Genomic DNA, 19,388 nt, shown 5'->3' on the forward strand with positions numbered 1-19,388 from the left:
TTATGGATATAGTGAAGGAGGACATGGGGGCAGTTGGTGGGAGAGAGACAGATGCAGAAGACGGGGTTGGATGGAGGAGATTGACTGAGGAGATGAAAAGCCCAAAGAGAAAGAAGAAGGAGTTGGATGTGTGATCCAAGGCAGTTGAATAAACAAGCAATACTGGAAGTAGCACATTGTTCATATTTGATGTAATCTATTTATTCTCCACATTATTATTTATTATTTATTATTACACGGGAGCCAGGCAACGACATTTCGTTGGCAATTTCACTGCTGTGTTATTGTGCAATGACAATAAAGAAAGTCTATGTCTATGTGAAAGAAAGGAAAAGTTGGTCAAAACCTTTATGCAAAAACCGAATCATATGAAAAGAGGTTCAATGTAGTTGGAACACACCCTCTGGTCCCCTTTCTTTAATAGGGGGACTAACATCCTGACCTGTCATTACAAAGGCACCACACCCAATGTCCGCACAATACAGCAGAGTTGTGTAAACAAGACAGCCCCACAGCAAGAGCTTGAGGAAGAATAATACCTTTTCCATCAAGCAGTAGCCAGGAAACACTTGTATTTCATACTGACCTCTGATGGAAAATGTTCCCTTGGAATAATGGAATGTCATTTATTTCTCTAAGGCAAGAATGCAAACGAATACTTCATTATTTGCAATTATTTTTGTCACGAATCTGCCATATTTATGTCCAAAACAGGAGTTGTAGAGCTTCTCTTCCCCTGTGTTAGAAAACAGTTTCATCTGAAAAGCCTGTGCAAATAAACATTTTAATGAAAACAATTTATGGTGCTGTGGGAAGAGGCATTTAATTTCCTCTTACATTAGTGTGCTACAAGCGCTGAGAAACTGGACACTTCTTAGTCACCCGACCTTGTGTTCAGTCACCTTCAGTTCACTGAAGCCATCTTGATAAGAAGGCATCATAGACGTTTTGTGTGATTTCTGAAATTTGTAGTAATTAAAAGGGGCATTTCATACAAAAGCATCCCACCGAATCTCTTGAATGTGTTAGCATTAAACTGTGCCCGTAAAACAGCTTCAGTTTCTTCCTCCTATTTCTAGTATCAGCATAGAGTATCACATAGGAAATTGTAGTTATATCAGTGAAAAGATATTTACAATGTCGTTTTCAACTGTTTTCTCAAGTTTGGTGCAGATCCAACATACACCACTAAACTATGTATAATAATGAAATATATTTTTAATAAAACCTTGTTCAACACCTATCAGACATTTTTATCTTAAAAGAGACACAACCTTGGTATCAGAATGTAGTCCACCCTCTTTCAATCAATATCATCTCAAAGACTTTGTTCTTTCATCTCCATAATATCGTCTAATATTGTCTTTGCACTTCCCCACAGAAATACTTTCACACTTTAACACCCAGACTTGACTACCACAATAGCCTTCCCCTTCCAGAAACCAAAGCTCTACTTATCTTCAACAGCTCCACAGGCTACAGTACAAACTCCTCCTCGTCATCTACAAAGCCCTCAATAACCTTAAACCCCCCTCTTATCTCTCTGACGTCACCTCCCCCCCACCGCTGTCTCTCTCCTGACCCCCATAACTAGAACCAGGTGCCAAATGTTGGGGGACCGAGCATTCGCTGTTGCTGTTACTACATACTGTATCAGGAACTCTACAGACCGTTCTCAAACCCTTCTGTTTAAACTGCCATTTTCTTAGTCTTCCTATACTCTTGTAATGGGCTTGTAATGGTGTTGGTGATACATTCTTTGAGATGTTTGGTGTCTTTACCTGATACACCACGGTCTTCAACTGCCCCCAAAAATATAAATCAATAGAGAGATCTCAGGATCTGATCTGAAACATAAACTTGTACATTATACATTTTCCTATGTATGGAAACATATGGGCCATCCTGCAGTTAGACATATGCATGGTTATACTTTGTATTGGTCAATATCAGACAATACTTTTTCCTCTGGTGAAGAGGTTACCCGGGTGACAGCTGGGGAAAGGTCAGTTCTCAGCCTGTTGTCTGCTGTAAGTTAGGGAGGTGTCAGTCACGAACGACTCGGAGAGCCGGCTCTTTGAAGTGAATGAGCTTTTGGCTTTTTTTGTCTTTTTTTGTTAAAGCCACACATTAGTCTTAAGTGAGCAGAAAGGGTGGGGGGGGGGGTTATACACAAGCAAGGTGAATTTAATTTCTACTTTGTTATGTAATGTCTAAGTTCCCAAAGTGGGGACAATTTAAGGGTGCACTTGAACATCTCAGAGCGCAGAGCACAAAGAAGGAAGGCGAAAGAGCATGAAATTCTTCATTGTGTGAGATATGGTAAGTTATTGTTGTGCACTAATAGTGATTAGAGTTACATACATTACATAACATTTAACACGTCATATTTTCAACTTTTTACAAAGCAGTACAGCAAAGCATGCTGAGAAGCAGGAAATTTTCCCAGCAACACGATAGTTTTTAATATTGAGTTATGTAACCACAATTTCTTACGTATTTTGAATACTGCATATGTGCTTTGGTAACTTAATCTGAATCCCTCCAATCTACAATTAGAACAACATCTTAGTTAAAAAGCCACAGTTGTTCAAGTTGTCATACATCATGCGGTGGAGACAAATATTTACCAAAGACTTTTTGATGCTGAGTGTGTGGGTGATGAGTAATGGTCTTACAAAACATAACAGACATGGTTTACATGCAAGTAGACAGTTTACAGAAACACATGCAATATTGTTTTGATGATTACATCTTTGATAAGGAGTTTGGATGGCTTGCTCCTGTGAATTAAGGATGGGGATGCTGCAATAAAGTCTCCCTCACACTCTCAAGCTACATAAAAAGAAGTTCACATGTAAAACACTTGCTCTCCTTCAACCAGACTCTCCGGCCGCCTGTGCTGCACACATTCCAGTCTGATTGGCTTAACTTTTGGCCAGCAGCCCAGAGCATGTCTGCATAAAACCCCCCCTGTGTTGAAAACCAGGGTCAGAAAGCAAGAGGAACTCTCGCAGACTCTCTTTGGACTTAAATAGTAAATATTAAAACAGCTTTTTTAAGCACTGCGTCTGAGGTTTCTGCAAAATGTGTAAAGGTTTAGCTGCCCTGCCCCAAACCTGCCTTGTAAGGTGAGCCCTAATCTTTATATAATCTTGTTTATTTGTCTGGCTTTGCGTTTCATTAAAAACATAAAATATAGTTAGTATAATCAAGATTTTTGATTAGTACACATTCATTTTAGTTATTGATCTCTGAAAATGCTTTCATCAGATTGCATTGATTAAACCACTATACTGTATAGTATTGCTAAGATTGTTGACAGGGACAATTTTTAAACTATTCAAGTTAGAAATAGATTTTATAGTTAACTTCTATGTAGAAAAAGATTTTTCCAATTCCTTGTTTATCCCCTGGTATGTCATAGATTTCCAAATCCCAATGTAAAAGTAATCATGTACAAGAAGTGCATGATATATGTCATGTTTTTAGGGTTGTAGAAAGAGTGAAAGGAGTCACACAAGCTATTCTCTCCCCGCTCTGCTTTGTGTCTTGCAGGGCAAAAGAGATCAAGTCAAAATTGGGAGTTTTACTGCAAAAGCCGGAAAATGCCATTGATCTCATCATTCCCTATCCGGAGAAGAGTGAGAAGAAGCCGGAGAAGTTGCAGAAGTAAGTCTCTCCTGGAAGACGGGGAGGGAATTGTATGTAATTGTATAATTTGTGGGAAAATAGCTTGCAACAACATGATGGAAAAAACATTTGAAAAACCTTTCCACCTTACAGCAATAGTACCTTAGATGCTGCTGGAAATAAGGCGATCTGCACTGAATTGTTATGCTTAACATGGCTTTGATTCACTTAGTATGAATAACAAATAGTCACAATAAAAAAGTAAAAATTCTTAGCATTAGCAGAAATTAGGCTTTTTTGTTGATGATTTTAGTATTTTCTCCAATATGTTTCCCTGTGTTTCATTTAAAGCCTTGTCGTATACACTGATTGGAAGAATATGCTCTAGAAAACAAATAATGTTGAATGTTGCATTTCCTAAATGCGTCTTATTTGATATGCCATACAACCTTTTCAGGATACATTAATAGACTTTTAAAAAAATACTGTTTGAGTGCCTTTTCATTGTTGAATTTGAGCTATCACACAAAACAATTTTCATCAATATAAAATTCAAGACATACTTCTGTCTTAATACCTTAATGATTGAGTCCAACAGTTCTTTTTCCAAGATAGACTGATGACACCACAATCCCTCATTTATTGTGGTTCACTAGTTTCAAACCCAACAGTGATAAGTGAAGTCCCACAATGTAGGATTCCTTATTCATAAATCAAATATTGTCTCACTTTAACAATAAGGTACACAAAATACACGACTTACTGAGTTATGGTTCGGGCTGGGTAGGTTCGTTCCTCATAAACTACTGGAATAGAGTGTTACTAGCTCAAATATTTTGGTGCTTAGAGCATAGAAAACCTTTAGAGAGCCTTTTTAATATTTTATATATTTTAGACATGAACTAAAACCCCTATAGTCGCTCCTGTTACCCAATATAGTAGAAATAATAAGAGTAAGTATGCCGTAAATAAGACCTCAGCTTGTGTGTGTTGCTATAAATGCATTCCCTCGCGGAGAGGAGTGGGGAGCAGACAGGAAAAGACATCAGGGTTGAGTTGAGTTTTAGCTTGACTTACGGCTGCAACATTAGTTGTTAACATTGTTTTAATGTTTGGGATTTTTATGAGGGAATATTGTGCCTGTTGAGATAAGTCAAACACGAAATAACAACAAAGACTGGAGTTCTGGCGATCAAGTCGGGTGCTTGTGTGTCTCACTTAACATCAAAGTAATATTACTGACACTTAGTGACCAGTTTAGAATAATACACATCATTCACAGCATCTTTGAATGAGTCTTCTGAATGCCTTACATTTGTATTTCTGTTCATTTACCCTTGTATGCTTATTATGCTAAATATCAAGTTACAAAAGAAAAGTTTGAAAGAAAAACTGGAATAATTGTGAATAATAATCAACAACATGCAAATTGAGGGGAAAACAAGGCACAGAAGTGAAGAAGCGTCACGGTGCGGATGCAGGGCTTATGAATGCCACTAATTACTGATTGCATCCACCTGCCCCGCCTGCCCCAAACCCAGCTGCAACGCATGTTGCCTGCAACGCAAAGACAAAACAGGAAGAAACAGCAGAAACAGGCAATCAACAAATTAAGACCACAAAAATAAACTGCACTACCTTCACAAAATAACATGTTGTCATATGATATAAGCGTTAAGCAAAAAAACAAATCATTGAAGTAAAATTGACAATTGATGGAAAATTAATTCCCATGATAAGTGTATGTAAACTCCTGACCAAGTGACTGAAACTGTACAGTACAGGACCAGATGTAATCAACTGGTAGCAGCTGGTTTCCAGGCAGATTAAATGGTTGAATGGTCTGATTTAGCAAGGCTCTGAAGATGGGATTTGCAGCAGCAACAACAGGATCTCTGTGTTTGATTATGTTTATTGTTGTAATCGATCGCCACTGTACTGAATTGTCATGTTAGAAAACATCAACCATATTTTTTGAGAAGCCAACACTGATATATTTTTTAACCTACTGTTAATATTTGCATCATGAGCAAATTTTAAAAAATAAATAAATAGGTTGGTTGCTTGACAAACAGCAAAACGACTCATTCGTGGCCACTCTTGCAGTTCAATGAGACTTTGGGGATGGACATTTAAGACATCTCTTCTTTCATCCAAAAGGCTTCTTCAATTTTAAAATTTGAGCGTGGAATTTCCATATTTATATATCTAAAAGGGTTATTTGGTCTGTCCATGTACACAACACTTATACAAATGCATGGCACAACATAAGAGCTTAGTTTCTTCGGCCCACAATCAACGCTTCATTTGTATTTGTTACTTTGAGATAAGCAAAGATTCAGTGTGCAGGTGATTGTTAGCAGTTTGGTTAACATGAAGTATTCTGTATGCAGGCCTTCACGTGAGGAAGCTGCTGAGTGGCGTGAGAGTCTTGACCAAGTCCTGAACAACAATTGTAGGTCTACTTTATTTGATATTTCAGTCCCATTTAGTCTCTTTTCAAGTTATTGACAACACATACACACAAAATATGTTAATACAAGTTATATCACAGACATTGTAAATGTGAAATTTTTTGTAGTGACTCTACTACTACTATATGCATTATACCAAAATAATAACACAATCATTATTTGAAAGAAGTGGTTCTCAACTTGTTGGGCTGTGGGACCCAATATCAGCCTTCTATGACAAGAGGCGACACAAATTTTGTAACATTTTCAATGTAAATTTCTCAAATATTTTATTTATTTATGTATAGTACAACAATCCACCCCCAAGCTCAACCCAGTCGCCCATAAACATGGCACGCTAGTCGTGGTGACATAGCAAGCGAATAGTACCGATTGTTTTTGGCAGAGACCCACTAAAAATGGCAGTGGGCCCACAAGTTGAGAATCACTGTTTAAAGCATCCATGATGGAACACTAACCATTCCCAACCAAAAAAAAAACAATGCGTTCTTGCAGGCTGGTGTCTGTCTACCAGACTGTAACTGGAATGGTTATTTGAAAGAATACAACTGTTGGAACTATACCATTAAAAAACCCAAACCCTCCTAAAATAGGAACACGTTTTTCAAAGAAGGACTCAGTAAGGAGTAGCTTTGCGGTTCTTGTTAATCACCTCAAAAACTTGTTTGGGCATGCTTGATGCCAATGTTTCCAGGAGACTAGTGGGAATGTTACTCCAATCACGGCAAGCATCTACTGTCTGGAGTTCTTTTTTGAAAATTGTATTTCTATTTTAGGGGTTATTTTGGAGCTATGATATCAAATTTTTGATCATCTGATGAACAGCCAGTTTAATGCTTGTTTGCAATAAATTGCATACTCAAAACATTTTTGTGTTGCTTATCATCAGTGAATGTGTGTGTATACTTATCTGTGTGTGTCCCTGTACTTCAGCCTGATTGCAAATCAAAGCTATTTTAACCCAGGCCACCCATTTAGATGGCAGATAAAAGCCCAAGAGCTTTAGGCTTATTTTGCTACAGCAATACCTCAATTACATTTGTCCAAAGGACATATTTTTTTCTCAGCACACACTGTCAGGGCCAGATGAAATCATGAAAACAGAAAATGATTCTAGTACATGAAGTAAATCTCTCGTACGAATATATTAATGTTTATTTCCATCTTTCCATTAGATGGTCTTGCAGCTTTCCGTAGCTTCCTGCAGTCTGAGTTCAGTGATGAGAATATTGAGTTCTGGATGGCCTGTGAGGATTTCAAGAAGACCAAGGACCCGCTGAAAATGGCGACCAAGGCCAAAATGATCTATGAAGACTACATCCAGTTTGAGGGACCCAAAGAGGTCAGGATCTTGGATTTTTCAAGGAATGTCAAGGAAACAGAGCATGTGATCAGTTGATTAGTGATTTCAAAGATTTTTGAGTTTTGAAATATGCATTTATGTGTGTACGTTTCACTGACTAAATATGTGCTAGAATACCTCCATCTTTTGTTCAGAATCAGTTACTTATCACAGGTAACTGACATGACTTCCTTCGGATTCATCTCTGACTCTAAAATCTAAATAGGTGACAAACAGGTGACGACATATAATATGTTCTGTTGCCTTAGGTAAACATTGACCACTCCACCAAGGATGTGACTTTAAGGAATTTGGTGGATCTCTCACCTCAAACCTTTGACCTCGCCCAAAAGAGGATCTACTCACTGATGGAAAAGGACTCCTTTGGTCGCTTCCTGAGATCTGAGCAGTACCAGGAACTCCTGGTCAACTAAACGTGAGCAGGAGACTGAGCAGCTCGGTTAGGAGGTGAGGTTTTTGGAAAAATGGGATTCATTAATACAGTGGAACCACGGTTAGCGTCATTAATCCGTTCCAGAAGGTCAAACCCAAATGTACTAATAATGGTAGTCCACTTAACTGTTAGTTTGCAAAGAATTCCAGAATCAGACGCTGATGATATCATAGATGGGCAACTGAGCGATGACTTTCAGTTCCAGTTTCCGTTTTGTTTGCATGCTAATAGGCTGCTAATGAGTATATTTTGCCGTGACGCAGTGTATTAATAACAACAAGACATGAGCCATATTGTAGGCTAACTAAAAAATGTATGCAGAACAATGTGTCAATTTGCAACATGAATTGAAAAACACACGCTAACCGAGGTCCCACTGTAATTTAAAATAAATCACATGTCATATAAATACAACTTACTTAAACATTAACGGAACTAATTATAAGGAAAATACTTTACAGACGCTCCCGTACTTACAAACTAGTTACGTTCCAGAAGGTTGTTGGCATTTTAACACCGCCACCATTATAATCCACCTTAATCCTGCCATTAGCCATGATGGATGGGCTAATTTTATCACACTAAACACAACGTCATGCTACACTGAACGCAGAAACATTTTAACACAGTGGTATGTTTGTAAGTAGCGGAGTGTCTGTATTGGAAATAAGACATCCACCTCTCCACTCAAAACAAACATGAATCCCAATCTTTTGAGCTGCTCAGAATGTATTTGAAACATCACCAAATTTTGTTCCCTGTAGTACAAAACGACTTTGGCAAATAATTAATTTGGACAAAGCTGATGTCTGTAAACTTCCATGTTGAAAAGTTAAACGGGTCGGCTGACTAAATCTGCTTTTACTCCAAAGGAGGAAGGATCCTTTCACTTCCTTTATCAAAGTTATAGAGTATAGAAAAATGAAAAAGGAAAGATAAGCAAATTACATGCCAAGAGACTTAAATTCATTTACTTGCTTCAGAAAACATATATAAACGTTTATATTTTGCATGCATTGTATCAGTGATTTACAAACAAAATACACTATTTGGACAAAAGTCTTGGGACAATCAATAAGCCAATATGACACTTTACAGTAAGCCCAAACCTTTTTTTTCCCCACAAAAGGCTGCATAGAAAAAAAAATACTAATTCATTTTGATTTTACTTTTTAATTTTACTCCTGCATGATATGTCCCAGTGTACAAAGGCCATATCCAAAAAAGCATTTTTGGGTGAGATTGTAGAAGAATTTTTCAAAACCACAAAACAGGGAAGAACGACAATAGCAGTTCTTGCTGCAAGGGTGGGGGTCCCAATACTTTTGTCCTTAAAAGTCTGAAAACTTAATTATCCCTCTTGAGCAATGTTAATATATATGAGTGTAAACCAGGGGCGTCCAAATTTGTTCCACTGAGGGTTGCATCCTGAAAAATCAAAGGATTCGGGGCCATTTCTAATTTAGGAAACAGGTTAAAACAAAACTATGGAGTTATTCTAATGCTCGGAGTCCACTGGGCCGGCGCCAGTTGGTGCCAGTTCGCGCCAGTTCGCGCCAGTTCGCGCCAAAGATTATGTGATTGGCCCGTAGTGGCTCGCTGTGGCACCAAATTAATGTTCGCCCGGCATGGTGCCATGTTGCCGTTAATTTGGCGCCACAGCTAGCCACTACGCGCCAATCACATAATCTCTGGCACCAACTGGCACCAACTGGCACCAACTAGCGCCGACCCAGTGGACTCCTAGCATCATTGGCGCAACTTGGCACGCACCATTCCATCCACTGGATTCCAATAGGCGGGTTGTTTGCGACATTTGGTTCCACTTAGTGGACAACGAGCCAGTTGGGAGGCAGTTTGAGCCACTAGGCACCTTGTTGGTGACACAAGGCACCACAGCAAATTGCATTGCCGCAAACTGGCACCAACTGGCACAGTGGACTCCTAGCATAAGACGATGCACGGCTGCTTGTTAGCTGCGTGTTACTGGTTTCAAAGCATATTATTATATTATAGATTATATTATTATCCATGTTACTGCAAAAAAAAATTCTCGTTTCATAATACATTTTGGACACTCCTGGAGTAAACAAAAATAATCATGTTGTTTGTTATTGTGGTATTGACATGTTAAAAAAAAATAAAATGTGTCCCTGCAAATTACAATGTATCATATGAACAGTGAAAAATATAATGCTCACTTTCTGGTTTCTCATCTCTCACAACACACACCAATTTAAAGACTCTCACCAACTTTCTATTTAGGCTCTGCTGAGAGCCATTCTGTGAGAGCAATGATGACGAGTTGGCTCAGTGGTCATTCTCCTCGGCCGCTGAACTGCAAGTTGCTAAGATGGGAGATCACGTAGGAGTGACTCACAGAATAGAACATGTGGAGCAAAAGGTCTATACAAAGCTATTAGAAAACCTGGCACATGAAAAATAGGGTGTTTCTGTTCTGCAAGTATCATTAACTGGTAATTAATCATAATTTCACTGATATATCCAATGCATTTAACATTACTGAGTAATTCAGCAACATACTCATATATTCAACATACAACATATATATTTTAAGTACACATGCAAGTGAGTATTGATGGGAACAATGGTGGATTTCATGTTTGCATGCAATGCGACTTCATAAAGTGTGATGCTATGTACTTTGTTTTGTTTTATTTTATGAAAGCATATATGTCATACCAATATTAATAATATTATCATCTACATATTCAGCACTTAGTCATTTGTGCAGAGCGCATTGTGGCATAGATTGGCCAGTCTGTTGCCATAAATAAAGAGATTGAACAGTGCTGAATATGCAACACAATCTTGCATGTATGTCTTGTCTTGACCACATAAAAATACAGTATATCCACTACATACTCCTCTAATGATTTTTTGGATTTGTTTACTTGTCTTATGTTTTAACTGGTTACCAGGGTTACACACAACTCTGAGAATTGTGATCCACACTTTTTTACAAATGCTCTCCAAATCCTAAAGGTTTCTTGATAGTATCGTAAAATCTCAGATCATTCCACAGATTTTCTATGGCATTAAGGTCGGGAAACTCCCCAGGCCAGTCCGGGATGTGCTTCTTTCTTGAGCCACCCCTTTGTTGCATTGTCTGTGTGTTTTGGTCATTGTCAAGCTGGAAGATCCATCCACGACCCATCTTCAGTTCTTATCCAAAATTCCTACTTACATGGCCGCATTCATCAGCCCCTCAATGTCAAGAAGCTGGGCTGCACTGTATTTTTTGACAGAGACGCATAACTGTGGGCTGTTGGATTTCCTGTCCCTCACTCAGTGTAGCGTGTCAATTCCATTCCATTGTCTTCCGCTTATCCGGGTCTGGGTCGCGGGGGCAGCAGTCTCAGGAGGGAAGTCCAGACTTCTCAGTCCCCAGCTACCTCGGGGAGGACCCCGAGGCGTTCCCAGGCCAGCTCTCCCTCCAGCATGTCCTAAGTCTGCCCAAGGGCCTTGTCCTGGCTGGGCATGCCCGGAACAAAACAAAAACATGTTGTTAAACTTTCACACAGCATCTTAGCCTGGTGAAGTGCATCAGAGTTTAACAATAGAATATCCCCTCGTCTTCCCACATAGCTTTCATAGGACACAATGTTGATGACGTCTTTGAACCACAGTAATTAAAAACAGGTTGTTGAAGGCTTTTGTCCTAATATGGTATCACTGCTAACTTTACATGATGTGGTGACCCAGCTGAGACTCAGTAACCAATGGAAAAAACTAATTGGAAAACAATCTATCCCCTATGGGAGATTATTATGGTCCAATAAAATAATGGCTTTTTGTGGTCCCATGTTAATAAAGGTAAAGAAAAGTAAGATTATGTTAGCATATCACAATACTTTTTCTTTCTTACAAATTTGGCCTTATGATAAATACATTTGTTTGGAATGTGAAAATGTCTGAAAAACAGAACGGAAACAGATGTGGCAGAGGGAGAGTCTGCCAACACAAACACAGTCAGAGGCTTTCAAGCTCACATCCGTTGCTATTTCCTAGAAATAGCTGGAAAGGCTCAGTGGCCTTTAGGCCCCAAAGAGGTTTAGTGACATTTGTGAATATTGAGTTTGACGTATTTTACATGTCAGATTTAGTCTCAAACTCGCTTCTCAGAGGGCAGGACATGAAAATTTAATAAAATAATGCTTTCATTTCATAAACACAGCAAGTCTTGCGCCTACCTACCAAAAACAAGTAATTAATTTATAGGAGTGCATACATAAAAATGAAATGGCAAAACTTGGAACACTGTAAGCCATGGATACTATGCATCAACAATGGTAATTTGTTGGCCAATTATGATATCTAATGAAGGGAGTCCTGTGAATGATCCTGGAAAGAACAGGGCCATGCTCCTCCAGGTACCCATTTGTCTTAATCAAGACTCGCATAGTGGTTTCCAATTACAGATTCATTATTGTTGATTTATTTAGCAGTGTGATTCACCGAAGCAGTGGTACAATAAAAATACAATCTTGAGAAGGCGAAAAGCAGTTGCCCTACACAAGAAGATTTCACTCCTTCACATTCTGACTTCCAGAAAAGTGCTGGGATACACACTCACAGGTAAGAGTTATCATTTGATCTTTATCTTGATCCCAGCTCCTGGGAGCAGCTTGACTTTATCCTTGGGGTTTGGTATTTCTTTTGGTTGCTTTGACTGTTGGGACCCAGAGTGTAAGAGTTTAATATTTTAAAGCATTATTAGATTATCAACATGTGAAATAATTGTTTTCACTTACAGCTGCTGTCCTCAACAATGTGGTGTTGCTGAAAATATAATAATAAAATAATATGGTATTGCTTAATCTGTATTCTGTATTCCCATATTCATTATTTTTTCACTGATCTTAAACATCATATTTACCTTAATGTATTTATATTTTCAATATTTTCTTCATTTTTATATAGTTACTTTATTTTTAAGAGATAAGATAAGATATACCTTTATTTGTCCCTCAGTGGGGAAATTAGCATTTTTTTAAATGTCTTTTACTAATATTTATACTGCTCACGGGATAAGCAAACTCTTCTTTTCTCTCACTTTTTTAAGATTTTTGCCCATTAGCCATAATCCTGAGACCTGGAAAAAAAAACAATCCCTTTTTTCTGCATTCTAGATAGTGGAAATACTGCTAGCACAAAGCAGCTAACAATGCGGGATCATTCGGGATTGTCTTTTTTTTTAGTCCTGCAGTACGAAATTTGGGTTATGGAGTAATGAGGGATAAAAATGATGTAAGTCAAGCAGCCCCAGCAATGTAAAAGTGTTGTGTTTCCTGTGATGCCGCACGTGTGCAGCAGACAGGTGGTCCTCTATGTGCCTGTGTCTACGTGCTTCCTCGCATGGATGATCACATTAAATGGCCAGATCCTGTCAGGATTGCATTAGCAGGCCTTACAGCTGCTTGATGTGAGGGAGGCAGGAGAGAACATTCACTGATAAGCAGGTTAATGTTGAATGAAGCTCTGCTTAGTCTGGGAGTCTGAGGCTGATCAAGCATTTCTAATATGGCTTCAGGCAAAATAAGATGCACAATGTGCAATAATCAGTGTCTGCCCTGCCTGCCTGTTGGAGTGCACCTGTTTGCTCACCATTTGCTGATTAGGTGAGGGCATTTAAACTAAAGCTTTTTATTGCCCCTGTGCGTTAGTTCCTCTCCTCTCTGGTTGGTTTGTGATGGCGTTTGGGGTGGCTGTATGTGCAGCAGTCACCTGGTGTAATTACAATTGTGCTTTTGTGGGTGAGTTCTACATGCTTCTTAGCTTGTTCATGCCACTTCACTATGCACGTTTAGCACTCATGAGATTTCCATTTTACTTTCAGCCTCACCGTGGCTTGTGCAGGCTGCCATCAATTGCCACTTGGGCCATCTTTTGGTGCTCGGGTAGATAGCAGGCCTCCCTCATTTGACCCATGTAACCCTGTGTTCAACTGTCTTGACGCCATCTGCCTTGTTCTAGCGTGTGTATTTATTATTAACGTGCGTCTTGGGTTCTTGACAGCAGTGCTTCTTCTTTCAGGTAAGTTGCAGTTATTGCCTTTCATTACAAATCAATTGCTTCCATCCAACCCTGTCTTCTGCATCTGTCTCTCTCACACCAACTACCTTCATGTCCTCTTTACTGGTGTTTTTGGATCATCAACCCACATTGGTTTCAGCTTGAGATCATCTTCTGCTTTGAGGAGCTCTTATGTCCATGTGAAGGTCAAGAGGCCAGAAAATCTGAGTCAAGAATTGCCTGTTCCTGCTCATCTAGAAATTTCAGCACTGGACAGCGACATCTTCTACACGCAAAAGGAAATGCCCATCACCACAAATATCATTCCCAAGCAGAATGTTTTGATGCAGTATTCATATTTAAGTACAGTAATGATATCCTAAGATCAAGTCCCAAGATATCAAACCACTTTAAGTTGTACTGTTATGAAAAAAAACATTACATCGGAGTGCTCGGATCCACAACCACAAATGGTTGATTCGATTCTTGATTTGAGCACAAACTACCCATTTTGTCTTTTAAATTTTTATTTCAAAGCCTTCACGTTTCACTTCAGCATTTCAGCCTCCACATGCAATGTCTGCTGGCATCACATCATCTAGTTTTATTTTCATATTTTACTCCTGTACTTACTATTGTATTTACTGCCTGTCACATCTAGGCTTGATGTAATTCAGTGGCAGCAACCCCATGACACAGAAAGCAGGACCCAAGTGCAGGTAAATTTGTTTTATTTTTTAGAACCAGCAGCACAGGACAAAGCTTATGGCTGCAAAGAGCAGTAACAAACACACACATGGCATACAACTGAAATGCTCTGACAAAGCAAGACAAACGCCAACTGAACAAAATAACAATTAGCAGCAGGTGCATGAAAATAAGAGCACAATACCAGAACTGCGTCATAAAAATGGAAAGTAAACAAATTGTCACACAGGCACCACACTGGGCAACACACTGCCAATTTTACACTATTAACTTCACTATAACACTATTATTTTTATCCTAACCTGTACATGAACATAGAAAGTAAACAAACTATCAGTAACTGCTGTGAAGTACAGTAAGCTCTGCTTCTACCTGTGTAACTGTAAAGCTGTGGCGTATTTCAGTGTAAGTTAATTTTAGGTTGAAAAGTCACCTTGAAAGCCATCGGATTGTTTTAACATGAACATGAAATGCATGTCTTTGTATCATCCTTTTCGAAAGTTTCTGAAATGTTCTTACATGTGTGTTCCTGTCTAGGCACCACCAGCTCATCCTTTCCTGATATCAGTGGAGTGGCAGTCACTATTTAGGTTCTTCCGTGTTGCAGAATCGGGGCCTTGAGACAAATCCTGAATCAGTTTGGATTTTAGGAAGCGTCTGTAGGAGTCTTTCTCCATCAAAAGGTATATCCTCTTCTGAGCCTCGTCAAAACAAGACAGAGATCCAGTCTCAACCATCAGCCTTGTTTCCTGTCTGGTCACAGCATCTAGGTTTACCTTGATGAGACACAACAAGACGAAATGATTGAAGACTGAATGATATCTGTATTGGTTTAAATCACAAATTATGTTTTGTAATTGTAAAACACCTCATTTGGAGCGTCTACAGCAACATATTGCTGGTAGATTAACTTTGCTTTCTTCACCAGCTTGCAAGTTGAGGTGTTCTTGAAGTCCTCACAAGCAACCCAGAAGTCCATGTTTTCTTGGCTGAACTCTGACCTCAAGAAGTGGGTAAACACTGCTTGACCAACTAACAAAGAAATAAAACATATCCCATTTAAATGTCAATCACGGTTACAGATCATCAGATTTCAAAATACATGTACATTCTTTCTAAAAAAAACAAGTAGATGAATGTCCAATTCTGGAAATAATTTAACAAGAGAAGGAGATGGGAAGAAGGACAAAGTAAGAAGCCAAAAACTTACCACTTCCACACAAAATGGGAGCAGAACCTTTTTCATTATGTCATGTCGGACATGCCATGGCTGACTATACCATGTGAAGATGATCAAATGCAATATTATGTCTTGTGAATGTAACATTACTGACATCTAGTGACCCGAATACCATGTATAACTTGACCTTCAATATTTTTTGAATAATAAATAATAAGCCATAGTCAACTACCAAACAGCAATAGTTTATCAATTATTTAATTCATGAAAAAAGTGATAAAATGAAGTTTTGAGTAATTTTGCAACTGTATATGTAGTGAGGAACTGTACAGTGCACTTTACTAAAAACAAATGTTTGCGTGAAATTTAGGTGTTCAAAGTGTGACCAGGGGGCAATTCTTGGTCTGCTCTTTTTTTCCAATTGGCCATTGTCAAGATATGCCTTTATTCGTCCCTCAGTGGGGAAATTTGTATATATTTCATATTCTAAAGATAAAATTCTGAGGTACATTATAAGATCTATTGTTATATCTATTTTCTATACTGCTTGTCCTCACTAGGACCTCATCATTCCAGCTGACTTAAGGAGAGAAACCAGGAACACTCTGGATCCCCCATTTCACAGATGTTACACCCGTCACACTCGTTCATCCATCAACTATATGAAGCCTGCTGGTGCCTATCCCAGGTGACGCTGGGTGACAGATGGACTACACCCTATTCAGATCATTAGTCAATGCTCGGACTAGGGGCAATCACCAAGGAATTCATCTTGAGCAAGTTTGTGAACCACGACAGTAATGATGGCTCTCAACTTGTAATTTAGTTTGAATCAGATTCATCATGATTCAAAAATTATGAAACATAAATTGAAGACTCGGTTCACTGTAACTGTAACACAGGAAATTATTACATAAACATTTATGAAAAAACTTCAAGTCAGACTTCTGAAAAACATCATGACATCCGGTTCAGTGGACGAGGTCATGGAAGAGCAGGTCAGACAGATCTCAACTGGTTCCCAAAAGAGCAATGCTCCTCAACACACACACACACGCACACGAGCTGTTTAGCATTGGTCACAAAGCCCAGAGGGGCCATCCAGTCATGCACTGAGACACGTAGCAGATAAGGAGAGCATGAGAATATATGTAGAGCTTGGGCTATATGTTAAGAGTTTTTGGATCAAGGCAGGACCACATTGTCTAACCAGAATGACGACTTTAAGCAACAATTATGTTATATAATAAATGTTGTAATGGATGCAAGTTTTTCTGATAACTTACGGCTTTTCAAGACATATACTGATATATTTTTAAATCTTTTATTTGTTTAATGCGATAGGAACAAGCCCCAGGCGTCACAGCAAAATGCTGGCAAAATGTCTTCCCCTGAAACAGTCGGACGTTCCACATGATCAATGCCATGTTTGTTCCCAATTGAGCTAAGGGGACATTCCGACAAGCCGTTTTTGCAGCATGTCAAGGGAAAAAAAAACACTGTACAGGTAACCTCACTGGATCCATTGGACCTTTTTTGTTATCATTTGGCTGAGCGATTTTTTTATGTTATGTGATTTATGAATATGATGTCATAATGCATAGTCCTGTCACATTGGCCCGCAACATTGCAACATTAGATTTGAGTTAAAATTTAAAGTTATTTATTGGCAACCAATAGAAGCAATATAACAAGAAAAACTTGAATGTTGATAGTAATATATACTTTGTCACCAATAACACAGAGTTGGCGTTTTAATCAGTTTGACAGTTATTGTTAAAGGTAATTTTCAGGATTTTTATATTCTTTCATATTGAGAAATTACAGTACATATTTTTTTCTATGTGTAACACACACTCACTTTCACTGTCCATCACATGGACGAACGATTCCTTCCATTCTTCCACCTCAGCAGCAGTGGGCACCCTGAAATGCAGAAAAAGAAGTTTGAAAAATCCAAAATGGCGATAGTGTGGAAAGTAAGTATTTGATACCGTGACTATTTTTCCCAGAGCAACAGCAATTGACTGTTATCTTGTATGTACAGGTATATTTTAAAATATACTTATTCTTAGTAATATACTTACTTATAACTCATAATATACTTACTTATATACTAATATAATTAGTCTTATTCTCACCCAGCCTCTTGTAGCCCTTTGCAGTCTTTTACAGGTCTACAATCTTGTCCTTGGGGTTGTTTGACATCTCTTTTGTCTTGCCTACGGTGATAGAGAGGTTTGAATATCAACTAATCTGATCTGACAGGTGTCTTTCATACATATGATGAGTTGATGTAACAAGTACTTTCCTAATTGGAACACAATATTCTGTGTGCTTTGAAAAAAAAAATATCAGGGGTGATCATTATATAGATCGTGAGCTACGGGTCGATTGCAATTATGGTTTGGTTCAATCGCGTAAATCACTTTGTAGATGTCAGATGACATTAAGCTCCCCTCCTGATCCCCCCGCAAAGATTAAGTGGTAAACAGATGTTTTAAGATACACACACACACACACACGTCTTTATTATCATCACCTTTCATCTTTATTATTGAGATTATGGATAAACTAACTAAAGGTTATTCTGGTTTTTGTCCTGATTTTCTGACTGCCTCATGTCCTGAACTCCACTACAGAAATGCATGTTTTATATACTTGCCTTTCTTAAACTTATTATTTTTATTATTATTATTAAACTTATGTTATTTCGTGATTAATTGGAAAATGTGCCCATTTCTGAAAGGTTTTTAATATGTTGCCTTGACTTCGGCTGCATTGTCTTTTTGATAAACATTTTCAGTTCTTGTATATTGGCATTGTTTGACAGCAAATACTAACTGGACGTAATACATGAAGTGTCTAATGGTCATTTTAAAAGTAGCTTGCAGCCTGAAAACGTGTGAGCACTCCTGGTTACAATTGTCTAAAATGACCGGTACTGAAGGGGTTGTCTGAAAACTACAGTATCACAGCAGTTCACACAGTCTTTAATGTCTGTATGTTGCCCTCACTGGAAAGATCGGACGTCCATTATTAGATTTCCCTCAACATGCCCACCTACTGTACAAGCATCAATATCATAGTCCGACACTTGAAACACAACCAAAAAAAAAGAAAGTTCTTCTGACCTTTTTGCAGTTACTTCATTCTTTTGAGTGTTCTGCTTTTGAGCTGCTTCTTGAGAATCTTGTTTCTGAAGCAAAATGCTTAATTTGTGCTTGATGTCTTTGGCACTGCAGAAAGGAAAAGAATCGATTCACACATAAAACATTTGTATTTTGTTTGAAATTGTGAAACAAAGCAAAACAGCATATTTTCCCTTTTCTACATTAAAGTTAATATAATGCAAAGAAGAAACAAATTATTAATGTCTTCAAATTGAATTTCGATTTAAGCTTTTTATTAGCCTGAATTAGCTGTTGCTTAATCTTACCTTTTCAGGCATGTTGCAGGAAGTGTTGCCAATCCTTTGCACATTGTGAAATGTTAAGGATCCCAATATTTTTGAAGATGAAGAAGTAGCACAGTGTGGTACCTAACAGCAGAACTCTTCAG

The 19,388-nt window shown here is 38.3% G+C and overlaps 2 protein-coding genes across 4 annotated transcripts; one reads left to right on the top strand and one right to left on the bottom strand.

Moving 5' to 3' along the window:
• Positions 1–2,963: 2,963 nt before the first annotated feature.
• LOC131129963 (regulator of G-protein signaling 5-like) lies at positions 2,964–10,786 on the top strand. Its single transcript, XM_058073963.1, has 5 exons — positions 2,964–3,131; positions 3,559–3,672; positions 6,027–6,088; positions 7,283–7,449; positions 7,719–10,786. Exons 1-5 carry the CDS (start codon positions 3,088–3,090, stop codon positions 7,881–7,883), a joined length of 552 nt encoding a protein of 183 aa, XP_057929946.1. The 5' UTR covers positions 2,964–3,087; the 3' UTR covers positions 7,884–10,786.
• A 556-nt stretch (positions 10,787–11,342) lies between these two features.
• LOC131129621 (regulator of G-protein signaling 4-like) lies at positions 11,343–19,388 on the bottom strand. Of its 3 annotated transcripts, XM_058073350.1 has the most exons (7): positions 19,267–19,388; positions 18,962–19,066; positions 17,969–18,049; positions 17,689–17,753; positions 15,516–15,679; positions 15,167–15,423; positions 11,343–11,398 (listed from the first exon to the last, which is right to left on the bottom strand). In XM_058073350.1, exons 1-6 carry the CDS (start codon positions 19,308–19,310, stop codon positions 15,196–15,198), a joined length of 687 nt encoding a protein of 228 aa, XP_057929333.1. In that variant the 5' UTR covers positions 19,311–19,388; the 3' UTR covers positions 11,343–11,398; positions 15,167–15,195. The 3 variants fall into 3 exon arrangements, with proteins under 3 accessions (XP_057929333.1, XP_057929332.1, XP_057929334.1); XM_058073349.1 differs by lacking the exon at positions 11,343–11,398 and having other exon boundaries at positions 14,724–15,423; XM_058073351.1 differs by lacking the exons at positions 11,343–11,398; positions 17,969–18,049 and having other exon boundaries at positions 14,724–15,423.

This window comes from Doryrhamphus excisus, chromosome 5, assembly GCF_030265055.1.
Source record: "Doryrhamphus excisus isolate RoL2022-K1 chromosome 5, RoL_Dexc_1.0, whole genome shotgun sequence".
NCBI classification, from domain to species: Eukaryota; Metazoa; Chordata; class Actinopteri; order Syngnathiformes; family Syngnathidae; genus Doryrhamphus; species Doryrhamphus excisus.